We start from the raw sequence: 17,285 nt of genomic DNA on the forward strand, positions 1-17,285 counted from the left end.
CCGGCCCCCGCCCACCCTCCTCCCCACCATCCGGAAACCCTTTGAGTGAAAGGCTTTAACCGACCTTAGAAATCCTGGCCTTGTCCAGACCTTTTCCTTTAGCCCTGACATCCTTCCAGGCAATTACTGGGGCCTGGCAAGTACCATCTCTGATTTAATTGGGGCCCCACATCTCAGCTGGTTTATTTTTTTAACCTTCTAATTGGTCTCCTGCCTCCAGTCACTTCCCAGCCAAGGTCATCCTGCACTCCGCTGACAGAATTATCTAACTACGTATCTCTCATCATGCCACTCCTCTGAGTGAAAACCTTGGCTGGCTCCCCATTGCCTTCAGCCTAATTTTCAAACTTTGTAACAGAGAATTCAAATTTCTCTCAGTTCGGTTCATCTCCCACTACACTCCCAGGCTTCTACTCTTCATCCACACTGAGAAAGCCATTGTTTCTCAAGCACATAGGGCACCTGCTTCCATCCTTTTCCTCCTGCTGTTGCCACATCATTTCCACAATTCTGGTGTCTTCTCCTAGGCATATCTCAGATGTTACTGTCTTAACAACTTCAACCTATCCCAGAAGGAGTGAAGGCTGCCTCTCTGTCCTCAGAGGCCTTACACTGCCACTGTGTTCTGCCACCATGCACTTACATCTTAACTGTGTAGCTGTCCCCTGCACTTGGATTATAAGCCACTTAAGGGCCAGACACATTCCCTTAGTTATCATTTTATTCTCTAGCACATAATGCATACAAGTGGAATGAAAACTTCTTAAAAACAGTGAGCAGTCTTTGTGGCTGGCGCATAGTAGGTTTTTGTTGAATTTTGTTGAAGGAGTTGAGTATCAACAAATGTTTGTAATAGCAAGTGCAGAAATGTGCAGTCCAGATAAAAGCAATGCACTTACCCTTTTTGTTGACCTTGTGTTTATCAGAATCCAGCTGTGTGTGGCTGCAGTCTTGCGCCTTGTGAGGTAGGAACAGGCTGGTGCTAATACCTAGCTTTCCAAAGCACTTCTAGTGCATCTAACTGGTGTGATCTTGTTTTATATCAGGAGGCTGGATCCCATGTCTGTATCTTCTGTTTGCATGATGTCATGTGTACTTGTGGAAAAAGATACTGTGTTGTAATTCTTAATTATGCCGATAATTCTTCTTTCTTGTTTTTTGAGAATTATGGCTAAACCAAAGGGAAGATTGGATTTAAGGGACATTAACAAAACTTGGCTTTTAAAAATCTCTATAGCTGTTTCTTTCTTGGGCAGATAGCTACACCTAGTGGCTTTATGGATTATTTCAGAGACTCTAGGAACAGCTTTGGGGTTTTTTTCCTCCCTTTATTTAACTTTGCTTATAATTAATGAAGCGTTATCTTTGGCTCTTGTATATTCTGTTATGTTTAGAAAGTAAGCTGGCCCTAGCATAGGAATGGAGATTGAGGAGTTGATATTTATCCGTAAAAAGCATGCCCCGTGTAATAAGTAATTTGGAGTGCTATAAATACAAATAGCAAGGTGATAAGATCTGGGACCCTCAGACTAATACTTAAATAGGAGCCTTGTGTGCAAAATACTTTCTACTTTTATGTGGGTATAATCCCAGATTTCTTTACCAAATGTGTGTATTTATCAGTATCTGCACAAATGTACACTCCTGCATTGGATGCCTTATTTGTCAAGCACACAAGAATAAATTTCTCCATACATTCATTTTCCATGTCATTGAGCTATATTTACATTTTGAGATTTTTGATGGAAATATGCCTAACATGTATCACACGCATTTCTGCCCTTTAATAAAGGCTATATTTTACAATTATCCTTATCTTGACAACTTAGAACCATAGTTATAAATATTAATTACTGCCATGAACCGAAGCCTTCAGGAGACACTTTGCGACTCTTGGCTCTACTTTAATTTCTTTTAGATAGACTACAGTGCTTTATAAAACATTTGTGTCTGTCCTTTACAGTTTTTCTGTCTTCTCCGCGCTTTTGCTGCTGGTATTGTTGGGGTTTTTTTGCAACCTTCTTCCTGTTCCCACTCAGGGCCCCTTCTGATTTGCAGCTTCTGATTCTGCTATGGACTAGAGAGGCGGGTAACCACAGAGCTTAGTAGGAACCCAGTTCTCCAGGCTCCTAATTTTCTTCCGTTTCCCATACAGTACACTGGTAACTGGTAACTTTCTCCTGTATCATGAAACATCTATCAGAAGTAAGAATATATGTTATATAGACTTTATGCAGTATAGCTACCCTAAATATATTTGATTCCAAATATCTCTCGTAGATTATGTCACATTTACAACCTATATGATTAAATTTGAAGACACTTCATAATTTTAATTTAATCCTAGGCTTGATTTTAAATAAAATTTTGATTATTTACCAAGATACCTAGGAGCTACACATAAAGGATTTCTTTATAAACCAAGATAGTATTGATTTTTCTTCATCATTCCTAAATAAAGCTATATTTTGTTCAAGTATTCCTTTCAATGAAGGAATTCTTTATGGCTAGTAATTTCAGAATTCATTAGCTGTCTTTTTAGTGCATTTTGTGTCTTCCTGGCTTCAGATTCTTGGGAAGCAAATAAAAACACCGTTGGGCCATTTAGCGTAAAATTTGTCAAATAGTCAAGTGACAGGGAGCCAGTCTTTGGCAGCCAGACCTCAGGTGGCAAATGAACGAAAGCTCCTGCACCTTCTCCAACCTTCATCACTGAAAGAAGGTGGCCGTTACTCTTTCAAATGCAAAGGTGACAATTAAAATTTCAAATGCCGGTTCCTGCCCAATAACCTATGACAATGTTAGAGAAACACACCCTCAGTGTCTAATGAAAAGGTTCAGTGAGAAACTCCATTTTTAGGAATGTAATCTGGGTGCCTGTCAGCTGTTTCCATAGGATTCAACCACCTAACAATCATATGCAGCTCTTAAAATTACATTGGAAAAGATTTAATAACAGGAAAAACCATGTTTTGTTTAAAAAAAAAAAACATTCTTTAACTGTATTACAATATCTCATTTTTGATGAAAAGTTATCTTACACAACTGGGAGAATATATATATGAGTATTAGTGGTGCTTATCTTTTGCAGATAGCATTGTAGATGATTTTTCTTCTGTATTTTGGGTTTTTGTTTTTTTCAGATTTGCAACAGTGAACTTGAATTATTTTACTGTCAGAAACATGTTAATTTAAAACTATTTTTTAACTTGTTTTTCCTCTATAATAAAAGATAACTTTTTCCCTAAGACTTCCCAATCTTGTCATTTAGGAAGGGGGCTGAGAGGACAGAGTGATTCAGGATTTAAGACATGTCAAACTTTTTTTAAGTTTATTTTAAAAATGCTTGTTGACACTGTTAGCAGGCAATGTTGAACATTCTTTATTAAACAAAGCCCCAGGAAGAAGATGGACAATAAACAAACGTTTATGTCTTGTGGTGATAAGTAAGAGTAAGGGATTATTGAATGTTGGGGACGGGAGGTGGTATTTACTTTTCCTAAATTCCTTCATCTGTAAAAAGGGTCAGATCAGAGGAATAACAGTATCGTTCTCTCAACATTCTGTGACTCTCAAGACTTTTCAGTAATAGTTGGCTTCCTAAGTGATGATGCCATCCAAATGCAGAAATAAGCGGTGAGATAAAAGAAAAAAGTCCTGACAAGAGTACTTGATTAATAGCAAGAATTTTTTTAAAATCCCGTGGTGTTTCTATAACTGTTATTAGTAATAAAATGGAGATTGTAGAGCACTGAATGTTTACCCAATGTAGTAAATAGTGCAAAAGAAAATATATATTATAAAAGAAATTATTCTTAGGTAAATACTAACTTTTCTATGATTAGGGTTTGTGTATAAACACATGAACACCTAGAAAACAAGAATTTGACTTTAGTTTTGTTTTCCCAAAAAGGTTATATTACCAAATCCCATTTGTGTTTTCATGTAGTTAGGTGATATAAAATATTGGGGAAACATAGAACATGAAAGAAGTAGATATTTTTAGAATTGGTGGCAGAAAGCCAAGAGATAAAATGGGCATCGTTGTAGAAATTTCTCTTCAATGGATATTAACTTTTCTAAAATGCATTGTCTTGTCCATCTCCTTCTTTTTATTGCATTATTTGATGGCACTTTGTATAAAACTTTGATGGCACTTTGTATAAAACTTTGTGGACTATAACTACTATTTTGTCATGGCTTGACTCAATTGGGGGAATGAAAACTATTCTCTCCTCAAATAGGAATGTTTGAGGTGGCATTTGTCATCTGCTGTCTTCCAAAAACTATCCCTGTGATGCCTCATACCATCTTTCTTCATTTCAGATATCCTCTGGCTCTTGTAGACAGGATGTTTCGGAATCCCCTGAACTACGTCAGAAGTCCCCATTATTTCAGTTTGCTGAGGTAATGTATTACAGTTTATACTTAATGAGATTGTGATGTGAGCTTAAATTTAGACTGATGTCAGTAACTTAAAGCATTGAAGAATTCTCGTTAGCTCACTTAACATAGTTGGGAAAAGAGAATCAAATTTTGGAAAAGGTATTTTGGAACTCCAGAGTCTCCTAATTAAGGAACAACTTTATGTCTATGTCTATAGAAGCTTGTTATTAAGTCATAGTATTNAGAGAATCAAATTTTGGAAAAGGTATTTTGGAACTCCAGAGTCTCCTAATTAAGGAACAACTTTATGTCTATAGAAGCTTGTTATTAAGTCATAGTATTTATTATTATATTTAAACCACACCACTAATTTTTGTTTATGGATGGTAAAGTTAAGGATACAATTGAATTATTGTTAGAATTTAGTCATTTATTAGCTGTTAATTTATCATGCGTTAAATCAGAAGATGGAATCAACTCATGGTTATTGGCTATGCCTTCCTTTTTTTTGTAAGTACACTTTGCTCTTAATTGAAATGATAGCATGCATTTGGCATTTTTCAAAGTCAAAGACAATTTTCAAAGTTAAGCCTGTGTGACTCAGTATGTTTCTAACATTGCTTCAGAGATGATAGGAAAGCATATTATCCTTAATATGAAGTCCATAAGGTTAAGACTGCTTCCCAAAATACTTCGTTTACCCTAGAACTCAATATGGAGCCATCATTATTAATTTTCTTAAACCTTAACCCAAAGCGGTCTTCTCTTCATCATTTGAATCGTCTTTTACTAGACCTTCTCTTGCACTGTCATCCTTCCTAACATTTGCCATTGTATTAAGTTTTGCACAAAGAGAGCGTATTTTTAGTTTCAGATTTTTTTCCTCTCCAGTGCCCTTTGCTGGTGGTTCTCAACATTTCATTGGCAAAACTATTCACAAAGGCAGAGGCCATTCTTTTTCTGATATTGTTTATAATATGTGTAAATGCCTTGCTGATATCACCAGAATGTTAGAATACATATTTGCTCACATATTCCTTATCTGTCACTTCCCTTTCTGACTGTGTGAGGTATGCTGTGAATTAATATTGTTTTGTATATTGTTTCCTTAAGAATTTAATGTCACAGATTCACTCTGCACTCAGTTTTTAAACAGCAGTTATAGAGATGTTAAATAATGTTGGTCCCAACTTTGAAAGCTGAGACGCTTGACCAGTAGTCCCTGAACCTCTAAAGATCTAATGAAAACCCTAAAATTTCATGTGAAATTTTGGGTGTATTGCCATATGTGCATTTTTTGGGTTCTATAGCACACCTGAAATTCCAAAGAGATCCCTAACTCTGTTGCTTTTATATAGAGGGTCCCTGTCCCTAATCTGATATTTTTTCAGGAGCTCCCTATTCATGTGATTGAGTATCTCTTTATCCCAGTATTAATCTGTAAGTAAATCCTTTTGTTTAGAAACTTCTGAAATGCTTTTCAAACATCTAGATGGTTGATGGCAGTGGTTCTCTTCATTTCATTCATTGTCTTACTGAATCCTCAAGGAAATATGCATTAGGCAGTTAATTCCCCTTACATAAACTCATTACTTTCTTTAACTTTTTTTGAGGGTGCATAGGAATGAAAAATGCTGTCTGAAGTAAGACCTACCCAGGGCTTCAGTAAAATCCTTGTGGATTCATATTTGCAATCTGTCACACTTGCTTATGGTGCTCAGTTGAAATGATAGGTTTCATGGTTTAACCAAGAAGAGTATAATTTTACCTGCAAATGTCTTTAAAATACTTGGTTAAATTTTATTCATCCACATTGGTCTGTTTATATCTAGTTTGTTAAATAGGATCTGGATCTTTTTTCTTTTTACTGATATTTATTCTAAAGATGCTTTTATGCCTAACTATAGTGGCATTAAAATTTTCTTAATGGCTTCAGCAGTGAATAAAGTCAATAATTCCATCAGTCCCTTTACTAATTCTTTCTCATCCCTAAACATTACTTTGATATTGTATCACTGACTGCCTCCATGGTTTTTCTAACCAGCTTAATTTAATTAAGATGAAAAAAATGACTTCTCTGATTGAAGAGTTATGATTAAGGTGCATCTGTTGCTTAGAAGTACCCTTTGATGGAGTTGGTGAGCACAATTAATTGAAGGAAAATACTTTTATGGGACTGGGAATGGGCTGACTTAATAATGCCCAGGCTTTTAGCTCTTGTGACTCATTGTCACCCTATTTTGTAGCTGGATAGAAGTCTTGTTCACTTTGGAACCCAAATTAATAACTGACCTTGTTCTCAAAAGATATTTGAAAAGTATTTCCATGGGGCCATCAGAGCAAACTTTTAATGAGGCTGCCATAATGACCAAGTGGAAACGAAAGGCCTAGTTGAACCAGCTGTGGTATGGCAGAATCCTCATCCACTGTCAGATGCCTGAAGAGTGATAGAGAGTGTGTGTGTATGTATGCATGCATGGTGTTACAAAAGAAATGCTATTCCTGTTCAGTGAATAATTTACTGAGTTCTGGTTCAATGCCAGGCAGTGTATTCTGTAACTTTTCTTTTCACCATAATCCTGTAAAATGGGGATTATTCTCTTCATCATTATCATCAATTTATAGTTAGGAAAAATAAGTCCCAGAAAGATTTGCTGAGCTGCCCAAGGTGTTATAGCTAGCTAGTGAGTAGTCAGCTAAGACTCAATCCCAGATACCCTGAGCCACATCCATATGCTTCTCCAACACTGTTTCCCAGCTGCCTCTAAGCAGAGAACAGCTTGGGGGAGTGGTGTAGGGAAGAGAAAGCGACTGACTTTTCTTGCAGCTTCTAGCTTTTAATAATACTTTTAAAAATATATTGAAATAAAGCCGTTCGTCTCAAGTCTCCTCAATGGCTGTTTGTAGCATACCTGATACCCTGTAAGAGACATGGCAAATGGGCCAAATTTGCTCTTTTTTCTTCCAATCATCTGTTTTTAGAAACATGGCCTTTGTCTTCCTTTATCATTTATACTGTTCTTCTAAAAGGCATTAAGGGTGATGATTCATGTCTTAATCTTTATCAGTGTCTACAGTGGAAATATATGGCAGAAACTATTAGTCTGATATGGGAAAATGTCCTTGTGCAATAAAAATTACTTGTTTCCTTTCAGATATCTTCAAGTTCGTCCCACTCTGATACTCCTTCAAAACAGTGTCAAGCATCAGCCTTGTTTCAGTTTGCAGAGGTATTGTCTCTCTCTCTCTTTTTTTTAATGATTATTGGGCTGAGAAACTTACTGAGCTCAGGAAATACTAGAACGGAGNTTACTGAGCTCAGGAAATATTAGAACGGATTTTTAATAACATACAGTGAACTTCAGGCATGCCGCTTGCCATTACGAACGTAATGCACATAAGGGAATACTTAATGCTCTTTGCTGCCTTTGCTATAATCATAGTCAGATCAGCTCCATATTTTGTATTCATTTTATAAGTATTCATTAAGGAGTTCATTTAGAATAGACACTTTCCAGGAACTCATTTGTTTCATTTTACCTTGTTTTTAATTTATTTTAAAAGCTTAGAAAAAACTGCTGTCCACATCCTGCTATTCCAATTTATTAAATGTTTCTGATAGTGAAATTAGATGCTGTGATTTATGAAAAACTCACAGTGGATGCAGTGGTGAATACGTCCTGTTAAATCATCAGTACTTAGCTTTCGATGTGATGTAGCTTTAGCCAGCATTTTTATTAGTGTTTAATCCCAGGCTTAGCTCAGGTCAGCTCTTGCAGGAGCTCAGATTTCTTTGGTTTGTCAGCCAGAGAGAGCACACACTAGAGAGTGCTTACGTAGTTGGTGTGGAGAGGCACATCGGATACGCTTGATTTTGCCACAAAATCCCTGGCCTCAACCATAGGCTGCTCCCTTCTAATGAGCACTGTATGACAAATAAAAAAGCAAGCGTATACAGGTCGTGAAAATAAGGTGGTGTCTGCTTTAGGTCTTTCCCCCTTTTCCTTTTTTAGTAAGTCCAACCAAAAATACATATCATAAACTAAGCAGTTTTTTTTGAAGGGTTGAGAGAAAATGACAAGCAGGACTGTTCTGTTTAATATTGATGCATTGAGTCATTTTGATTCATTTGAATAAAGAGTGCTGCATAAATGAAATGTAAAATGATATCCTTTTGGCAGGAGAAAACCCAGCATCCTACTTTGAAAATGAGGAAATATTACTTTCAGCTTTTACATTAAAAGAAGAAATACTGCTGCTTCTCGGGACACTTGGGTCAACTGCTGTGACTTTACGCCACCAGTTGGCCTGCTTAGCTGTTAGGCTTCTCTGCTGCAGTATTTGCTTTAGTAGTTGAGGGCTATTCTGTAAAACTGGTAACAAAAATGTCATATAATACTACCATTTATGAACAATTTGCTTGATGAATCTGAATAAATTAAGATTTTATTCTAATTTGTCATTATGATAAGCAGACTGTTATCCAGTCTGAGGAAATTGTTTTAATATTTCCTTGCTTTCCTCCAGTTGATGACATCCATTTGATACTAGTAATTTTTTTTAAGAGTTAAAAAAGAATTTTGGTATGGTGACTAAATTTGGTCTTAATCTTAATATGTGAGCCAGCCCCATACAACTTTTTAGAAGTATTTTCCTCAAAACAATGCATTTGCCATATGTTCTGTTTGATTAAATTCTGTACTCTGTAGCAGGAATATTAGAAAGGTAGGGGCTCATCTTTGACACCCTGATATGCATCAACTACCGAGTATTCAATTTAATTTAAAATGTCAGTATGGGATATCACAGCTGGTGTCTCCAACTGTTATCTCCACTCAGAGTGTGATTGTTATTTAAGTGATGCTATTATCATATTTATGAGGAGTTCCTGAAGCCCTGGGCGGCTCTCAGTCGTTAAGCGTCTGCCTTTGGCTGGGATCGTGATCTCAGGGTCCTGGGATCTAGCCCTGCATCAGGCTTCCTGCTCAGCGGGAAGCGTGCTTCTCCCTCTCCCACTCCCCCTGCTGGTGTTCCCTCTCTCACTGTGTCTCTCTCTGTCCGATAAATAAGTAAAATCTTTAAAAAAAAAAAAAAAAATCACCTGAGGCAGAACAAAGAAGATAGAAGTTTATAAATAGACCACAAGGGAGCAGCAGGCAGGACAGAGGAGAGGTGTCTGCAGAGGCAGGGGGTGGGGGCTGTTTTTAAAGAGGGAAGGTGAGGAGGTGTGGGGGCATACAGAATTCTCCCTGTGTTGGTAACTCTGCCTCATCGTAAGTAGCCCCGGGGTCAGTGAGGACCTCGATATTTTGCGGTGGGTCCCCCCATGGGCCTGCCTGTATTCAGCCAGGTGGTTGCCGTGGGTCCTTTCTACAGTCCATCGCTCAAGCCTCTTTGCCTAAAAGTGGCCTCTGCAGTTATTAATTGTAACTGTTATATGTGATTTTACAAGAGAAGTACACGGTTCTCTAAGGGTATATAACTTCTCTAGTCACTTGTCTCAGCTGGCCCAAGAGAGTCCTAAGTTTCAATCTCTGCCATCTTAAGATCTGACCACATTGGCAGCCTCATTTGGGGCTGGCTTATTCACAGCCAAACAAGAGCTAACTAGATGAACTAATGAAATTATCGACTAAAATCTGCTATGAGCACATATATTGCAATAGAAATAGAATAGGCTATAATTACTAACTATAATCATATCCCTACAGCTTTTATAATTATTTCGTATAACACCCATCACCTTTGGAGAAAACACAAAGACTGTTGAAATTCTTGTTTTAATTAGTCTACAGCAGAGGTTCTCAAACTTTAAAATACGTCAGAGTCCCCTTAAAGGTTTGTTCAAACACAGATTGCTGGGGCCTTGAAATTTGTATTTCTAACAAGTTTGCTGTTAGGAAACCACAGTTTGAGACCCCTGCTCTGTAGTTTATAATTGTTACAGTGAGTTATTAGCTCGTCCTTGTTAAGGCACTTCCTAGTATCTCTGGCGCCTTGTAGGGAAGGGGCGAAGTGAAAAAGGGGATGGACACGTAATAGAACACTACTCGGTAACCCACTTGTACCGCCTCTCTTTTCGGAGGGATTTCAGTCCTCTTCTGTACACTTAAAGTGAGTGTTTCTATGATTGAGGAAAAAATTTACTCTTTAAAAATGTTTTGCTTTGCAATATTATTTTAAGACATGCAAAATTCTTAGAGACCATTCCTGCTCATTTGATTTACAAACATTCATAACTCCAGGAAGAGGTTAGCTACTTCTTCTCTTGGCCCTGGGTCATTTACTGTGTAAAATAGTTATCCTAGAAACACCCTTTTTAAGAAACCCTAAGCCCTGGGCATTTCTTTAAGCTGAAGTTGTTTTTTCTTTCATTCCGAGCCCTGGGTCTTTGCCTTGCAAGCTGAGAAGGATGTTTTTCTTTCTTAACCAAGTCTGATAGCTTCAAAACTCATTGAAGTTAACCAACTTGGAACCATGAAACTGAATAAAGAACATTTTGTTTATATATTCCTCATGAAAGTTTATGTTTAAAGGCAGAAAAATATATCTACTTTACAAGATCTAGAAAGAAATAGAGTGCAGAGCCTGCCCCCCCCATTTCAGCCTGTCTCCATTCCTTATTGACACTCATAATTCATCTACATGCACCTCAGCCCATCTGAAGAGCTGTCGCTGTTTCCAGGCTCTGATCCATTACATTGGTCAGAATGAGTTTCCTATCTGCATCTTTTTTTGTTTACAGGTAGAGTGACACATCCATCACATTTTAGATCTCATTTACTGAAGACTAATGACCACCTGTAATGCTAGAAGGGAGCTGTTGTCTTCTATTATTTAACAAGTCTGAAAGCCATGACCAGTTCACATATTCTTTCTGTTGTGTGGCAGACTCTTACACCTAAAATAGATCTTTGCATTAAAATGCTACATATTTTCTTTGAAGACAGAAAACTAATCTGGATGATTTAGACCAATAAGTTTGGACATTAAAACTTCCTTTAAGAAAGTATTTACTTTGCCAATATAAATACAACCATAATCTCACCAAATTTAAGGTACTGCCACAATTGGATATAAGCAATACGTACAAATTTAAAGCATTCATTTTCATGATGGACTGTTCAATATGTTGCAGAGTATTACACTCGACAAAAACCATAAACTTACACTGCAGGTAATCAGTGTGAAAGTATTACGTGTTTTATTAGAAGCATTAATATTTCTCTTAAGGTAAGAAAGACCAATCATCCCATACTGTTCATTTGTTTTTGTTTTTTTTTTAATTTTTTTTATTCATTCACTAATTATCAGTCATTTCCTCCCAGGCTGCAGTGTTTTATGATACCTCTCATAATTGCAAAAAACTTCCACTATTACCTAATTTGCTTTTGATCTTTACTACCTGTTTCCTTGGTGTGGCCCCCCCTACCTCAGGCAGCTATAAAATTAGCAGTTTAACATCCAGGGTCATCATTTTTCTTAGCACTTCAGCTGTACTTCAGGTACTATTACACCCACTTTGTTTATCAGAACAGTACATACTAGCCAAAGGAGAGACCATGGTGGAGTTAACAGATTGGCAAGTGCCGTCCAATTTGAGGAAAATATAAAAGCCAAGAAGGTACTATCCAGTATGGCTCGCCAGTGTCCCCCACCCAGAAGTGTAACATAACGCACACTTCCCTCCACCAGCTGACCACACATTGAAAAACACATTAATGGTATTGTTCTTACTTGAAAGGATATGTAAGTCTCTTAAATAGAAAAAAAAAAAAAATGGTGGGAACGAGCAGTGGTATAACAAATTGGCATTGTACAAGCTCTAATGAAGCCATGAGAATAGATCAGGTTACTGAGAGAAAATGTGTAAATAAAAAAAGAGAGGCCCTAAGACAAAACCCTGAGGAAAAACATTTAAGGGATCACCAGAGAAAGGAGAACAAGAAGTGGCGGCGGGGGGGGGGGGGGGGGGCGGGGGGCACAGGTAGGAGGAAAACCAGGATCCAGCAGTGGAAGCCCAGAGAAGAGTTTATCAAAAGAAAGGTCAGCCATATCGAATGTTGCCAAGAAATCAAGATAAGGGCCAGCCATAGCATTAACAAATGTTGTTTTTCACCACCCCCCCACACCAAAAAAAAAAATTAAGAAGCCAAAAGATACTTTTAGAAAGCATATCTCACCAGTCATTCCATGAATATTGTATTGGTAGGTGATTCAGAAAATGTTGGGCTACTAAAATATATTGACCCTTCCCCTCACAAGCTCCTTTGGAAATCTTCCTTATACCTACACTTAGGTAAAAATCCTCCCATGGGTGATGAGGGAACTAGTCCTTACAAGACATAGGTGGTGGTTCCTTTGAAAGGTAAAGAACCATCCTCAAGCCTCAACTCAGACGACTGTGCATGAACTCAGGTGGCAGATAATGCAGTCCCAAGTTCGTCACTGAGCCCCACAGTTGGCCATGCACAGGATGTGTGGTGGTGGACAAACAGACGGTGCGAGGAGCAGAACCCTCTAGCAACACAAGCAACAGCAGAGGGCGCCAGTGGAAGAACTAGAACGCACCCCATCCTGGCTTAGTGCAGCGCTACCAAGCTTGTCCTCTAGTGATCCTGGAGTATCATGTGACGAGACAGATGAAAATTCCAGAAATTATTAGATGTCATAATTATCCTCTAACATTGCAATTTTTAACTCCTTTCCAGTTTCAGTATGTAACTAATTTTTGGAACTATACTAGGAGAGTTTATGTTTATTCGTGTTCCTAATGATAAATTCTTGTTATTAATTGCGCCATTTATTGAGAGCATAATATGAGCTCAGCATTGTGCCGGACTCTTCATTAACATAAATCTAATCTTCGCAGCAGTAATGTGGGGCAGGTATTACTCTATCTGTTTCGAAGATGAGGTAGAGGAGACTCAGTCTTGATTATTTCCTTAAGTCAACAGAACAAAAAGTAATGAAGGGGTGTCTGTCTGACAAAAGGTCATGTTCTTTCGTTTTTACAACCTTGGTTCAAGACACTGACATCTCTGTTCAGTACTTCATTGCCTCAAGTCATTGAGAGGTGGTGTTCGTTTCTCTTAGTTTAGTGATGAGGTGAGTAGTTAAATTCAGCTTGTGTAGAAAAAGTAGAAGTGGCACGTATCAGAGAAAGTTTAGCTAGACGAAAACATTCCAGACTTCAGAAAGATTGAGCCCCGTTTAATTTTCTAATATATTTTTTTAAAGATTTTATTTATTTACTTGAGAGAGAGCACAAGCGAGAGAGAGAGAGCAGGAGCAGGGGGGAGGCATAGAGGGAGAGGGAGAAGCAGACTCAGGGAGCGCGAAGTGGGGCTCAGTCCCATGCCGCCCAGGATCATGACCTGAACCAGAATCAGACGCTTAACCGACTGAGCCACCCAGGTGCCCCTACCATTTAGTTAATTTTCTAAAGAAGAAGTTGTTGGGATAAATAGCAAAGAACTGTTAAAGTTGATAGTACCTAGGAAGAAAAAGTCCTTATTCCGTAAACTAGACCCTTCTAAATGGTCCAGGTAGCTTATTAAATATTTGCCTCTACAAAGGGAAAGTCCTCTTTAGCAGCGAGCTCCCAGTCTCTCCCAGAGCTGACAGCGGCACAGAACTCCCCGTGGGAGTTGGGGTCACATGTAAGGATATAGACACCAGGCAGCACTGCCTCCTAAACTAAACTGAGAGAGACCTCTGTCTTAAATTGAGAAAGATTTCAGAATCACGAAGAATATGAAAAGCATACACCAGGGCTAGCTCCTCTAATGATGACAGAACTTCTCCAGGAGAAGAATACTTTGTAAAGATCCTTAAAAATGTATGTCCTCAGCTTTTTACCAAGTTAGGCTAGAAATTGAAAATGAAGTTTTCATATAAAAATGAAAAAGGACAATGCAGTTCATTGTTATCAGTGCCCAGCTGCTATTTGTCAAGTTTGCAGAAGAGCATGCAGTCAGTGTATCGTTGAATATGTTGATGTGCCTCAACATAGGCCTTAGCTCTGTAACTTACTTAGAGATGTGGTCTTGACTGTCATCTTTGTATATGCTCTAGAGCAGTCTCTCAAAGCCGGGGCCAGTGTTTTCTATAAAACTGGTAGCTTCTGTCATGATGCCCTCGTTCGTTGATTTTGGATTCTCAAAAAAATATTTGTTGACTGACAAGGCTCTTTCCCAAATATTTTAGAGGTCTCATATATTCCTTAAAAACAACAACAACAACAACAAAAACTTGTTGCTTTGGTACATACAAAATGATTCTAAATCCCTTGTATTTGGCCCATTGATGAGTTGGTGTTTATATAGAAATGGAAATGCATATCTGGTTTTAAGGTTGTAGAGTTAAATTTAAAGCTTGGCGTATGCAAGATAAATACTCTTGTCATTAAACGGCTGTCCAAGCCACACCTGGGTTTTGTTACTATTTTTGAGGTGGTTGACTAAAATTGGTTTCAAAAATTATCCCAAGTATGACACATCTCAAGTTACTTGGTGCTTGGGACCAATGATGTTCTCATAAACTAAAGAAAGCTCCTGGGTGTGTATGAATAGGAAGCAAAGATTCTGGTAACACAATTAACATTCTTTACGTGAACTGTTTTCCGTATAGATTTCTTCGAACACTTCGCAGTTGGGTGGTGCCGAATCTGTGAAGCGCTGTGGGAAGTCAGCACTCTTTCAACTGGCAGAGGCAAGTTTCTAACAATATTTAGAGATAAGATCTGAAGGAGGAAACCACAAAAAAAAGTTCATCATCACAGCGTTCTTCAAACTGCCATCTCACCCGTGACCAGAAAGTGTGTTGTTGTATCTAATTTTCAGCCATGAAAGGGTTAGCCTTTGATTTAGGAAAAAGGGAGTTTTGCTACGAAAAGTCAGTAAGCACAGAAAAAGGGGGCTCAGGGAAATTGCAGAATCTTTTTTCACAGGTAGGATTGTAAAATAAGGTCAGTTTTTGTCTCACGTTGGTGAAATAAGTCCAGCCTGAACCCAGAAGAATGGCCTGAGTCATGTTTCTCTCCTCAGATTCTCCTATAACATCTATAAATTCCTGGAAGACACTACTTTTAAACCAGGTGGTTAATGTTTTAATTTTGGTTTTTTTTCCATTTGTTTTTTGTTTTTTAGTGAAGAACTCAAATGACATGTTTAAAAATCTGGTTTTGTAACACCTGTCAGTTGTACACTTGATATGACGTGGGAATAAAATGTTGCTGTTCCTTTGGCACAGGAGTAGATGCGCTTTCCTAAACCTGTGAGGAACAGAGAGCCCTCACTTGGTCAGGAATGGGTTGGTGAGAAAGGTGCCAACAGAAGTTATTGCTGGGGTGGGCAGGGACTGTGGTTTTCTCTGCCTACCTGCAACTGCTCTGCCTTTCTTCTGTGAAAGAAATGTCTGTAGCACCAGGACACGATAATAGCGGTTTTTTTCTCTTTTGATGAGACAAATTAGGAGGCACAAAATGGGTGACCAAATATCTCTTATATTAAACTTCCTTTTCTCTCATTTTTCTGGCTTCCTTCCCGTGAGTTCCTTCTGAGTTGGGTTTTTGGAGTTTGTTTGGTTTTTTGGGGGGGTTTTTTTGTTGTTGGTTTTTTTTGTGAATGATAAAGTTCTTTTTATAAAGCCTCTGTACTTGATTAAATTTAACGGGACACAACCTATCATTTTCTAAATTTTATGGTAGCTTATATCATAAAAATCTAGGATGTTCAAATGAAGCTTTTAAAGTCTAGCCCAGGTCCACATTAGAAATAGAAAAATACAAAGGCCTGAAACAGTAAAGTATATAAACCGTGGAACAAATGACTCCTTTGTTGTTTGACATGAAGCTGACATGCTTCTTGTAAGACAAAATCAGACCCAAATAGTGGGCTACAAGTGACTAGAAAACTTCCAAAGATCACAGGGAATCATTTAAGAAAGAACTGAGTGAGTCAGTGGCAAAGTACTACTTCAGATAGAACTGAAATGGTAAAGATCTGGCAACAAGTGTGCCTTTTTGTAGTTGGAGCAAACAAATCGTAGTAAACAGAGAGACTACGAGGTCATGAATTTAGTATTTTTAAGACCCTGCAGATTGTCAAGACATGTATTTGAAAGAAGTGACTATTTTTCTTGAATAATAGGAATGTATGGCCTTCTCTGCATTTCCGTGTGTGTGTGCATGCTTACATACAGACATGCTCATAATAATATACATAACAACACTAAATTGTAACTGTCATATTAATATATCTTTATTGAACAGTTTTGTGCTAGAAGTATATGGACCTTTGAGGTACTTTGCTGTGGAGGGCGCGAGAGATGATTTTGTCTTCTCATTTTCTTTTTTTGGCATAACAGTTAAATAAAAAAAAAGGATTCCCTATTAAATCAGAGCTCATTAAAAAGAGCATTCTTCTAATTTGTAGGGATGCATCCCAAATATGAAACAGATGCTATGGTTTAACAGATGTTTGAATGCTGGTATCATAATTTTAAAGGGGTAAAATGACTGCAATAAGCCTATTCCAATTATAGCAAATCAGCTTATACTCAGACTTGGTTTCTTATAACATCTGAGTAAAAATATATGCTTTTGATAAAACAGGGTCGCTAAAAAATAATTTACCAAGAAAATCTCACATTATTATTTGCACCACATGAGTATGATGCCATAATGCTAATAGACTGTGTTTTAGAATAACATTCTAAATCCTTCCCAGTTTCTAATTAAACATAAATATGTGCACAATGGATTAATCAGTGTCTCCAAATAATCACCAGTAGAAATAGGCTTCCTCAATTTTTTTTTATTCCATGTGTATTTGATATTCATTTTTTTAACTGAATATAATATTTAATTATTTTGGGTGCTTCTTGAGACAAGTATA

At 37.7% G+C, this 17,285-nt stretch overlaps 1 protein-coding gene across 12 annotated transcripts in view; it reads left to right on the plus strand.

Moving 5' to 3' along the window:
• Nucleotides 1–17,285, plus strand: part of BBX (BBX high mobility group box domain containing) — a 260,888-nt gene that overhangs the window by 195,028 nt on the left and 48,575 nt on the right. For all 12 annotated transcript variants that reach the window (XM_019804242.2, XM_034657819.1, XM_034657824.1 and 9 more), the window contains 3 exons: nt 4,327–4,407; nt 7,542–7,616; nt 15,019–15,099. In XM_019804242.2, coding sequence (XP_019659801.2) covers nt 4,327–4,407; nt 7,542–7,616; nt 15,019–15,099 — 237 coding nt within the window. The remainder of the gene's footprint in view (nt 1–4,326; nt 4,408–7,541; nt 7,617–15,018; nt 15,100–17,285) is intronic.

This window comes from Ailuropoda melanoleuca, chromosome 1, assembly GCF_002007445.2.
Source record: "Ailuropoda melanoleuca isolate Jingjing chromosome 1, ASM200744v2, whole genome shotgun sequence".
NCBI lineage: Eukaryota > Metazoa > Chordata > Mammalia > Carnivora > Ursidae > Ailuropoda > Ailuropoda melanoleuca.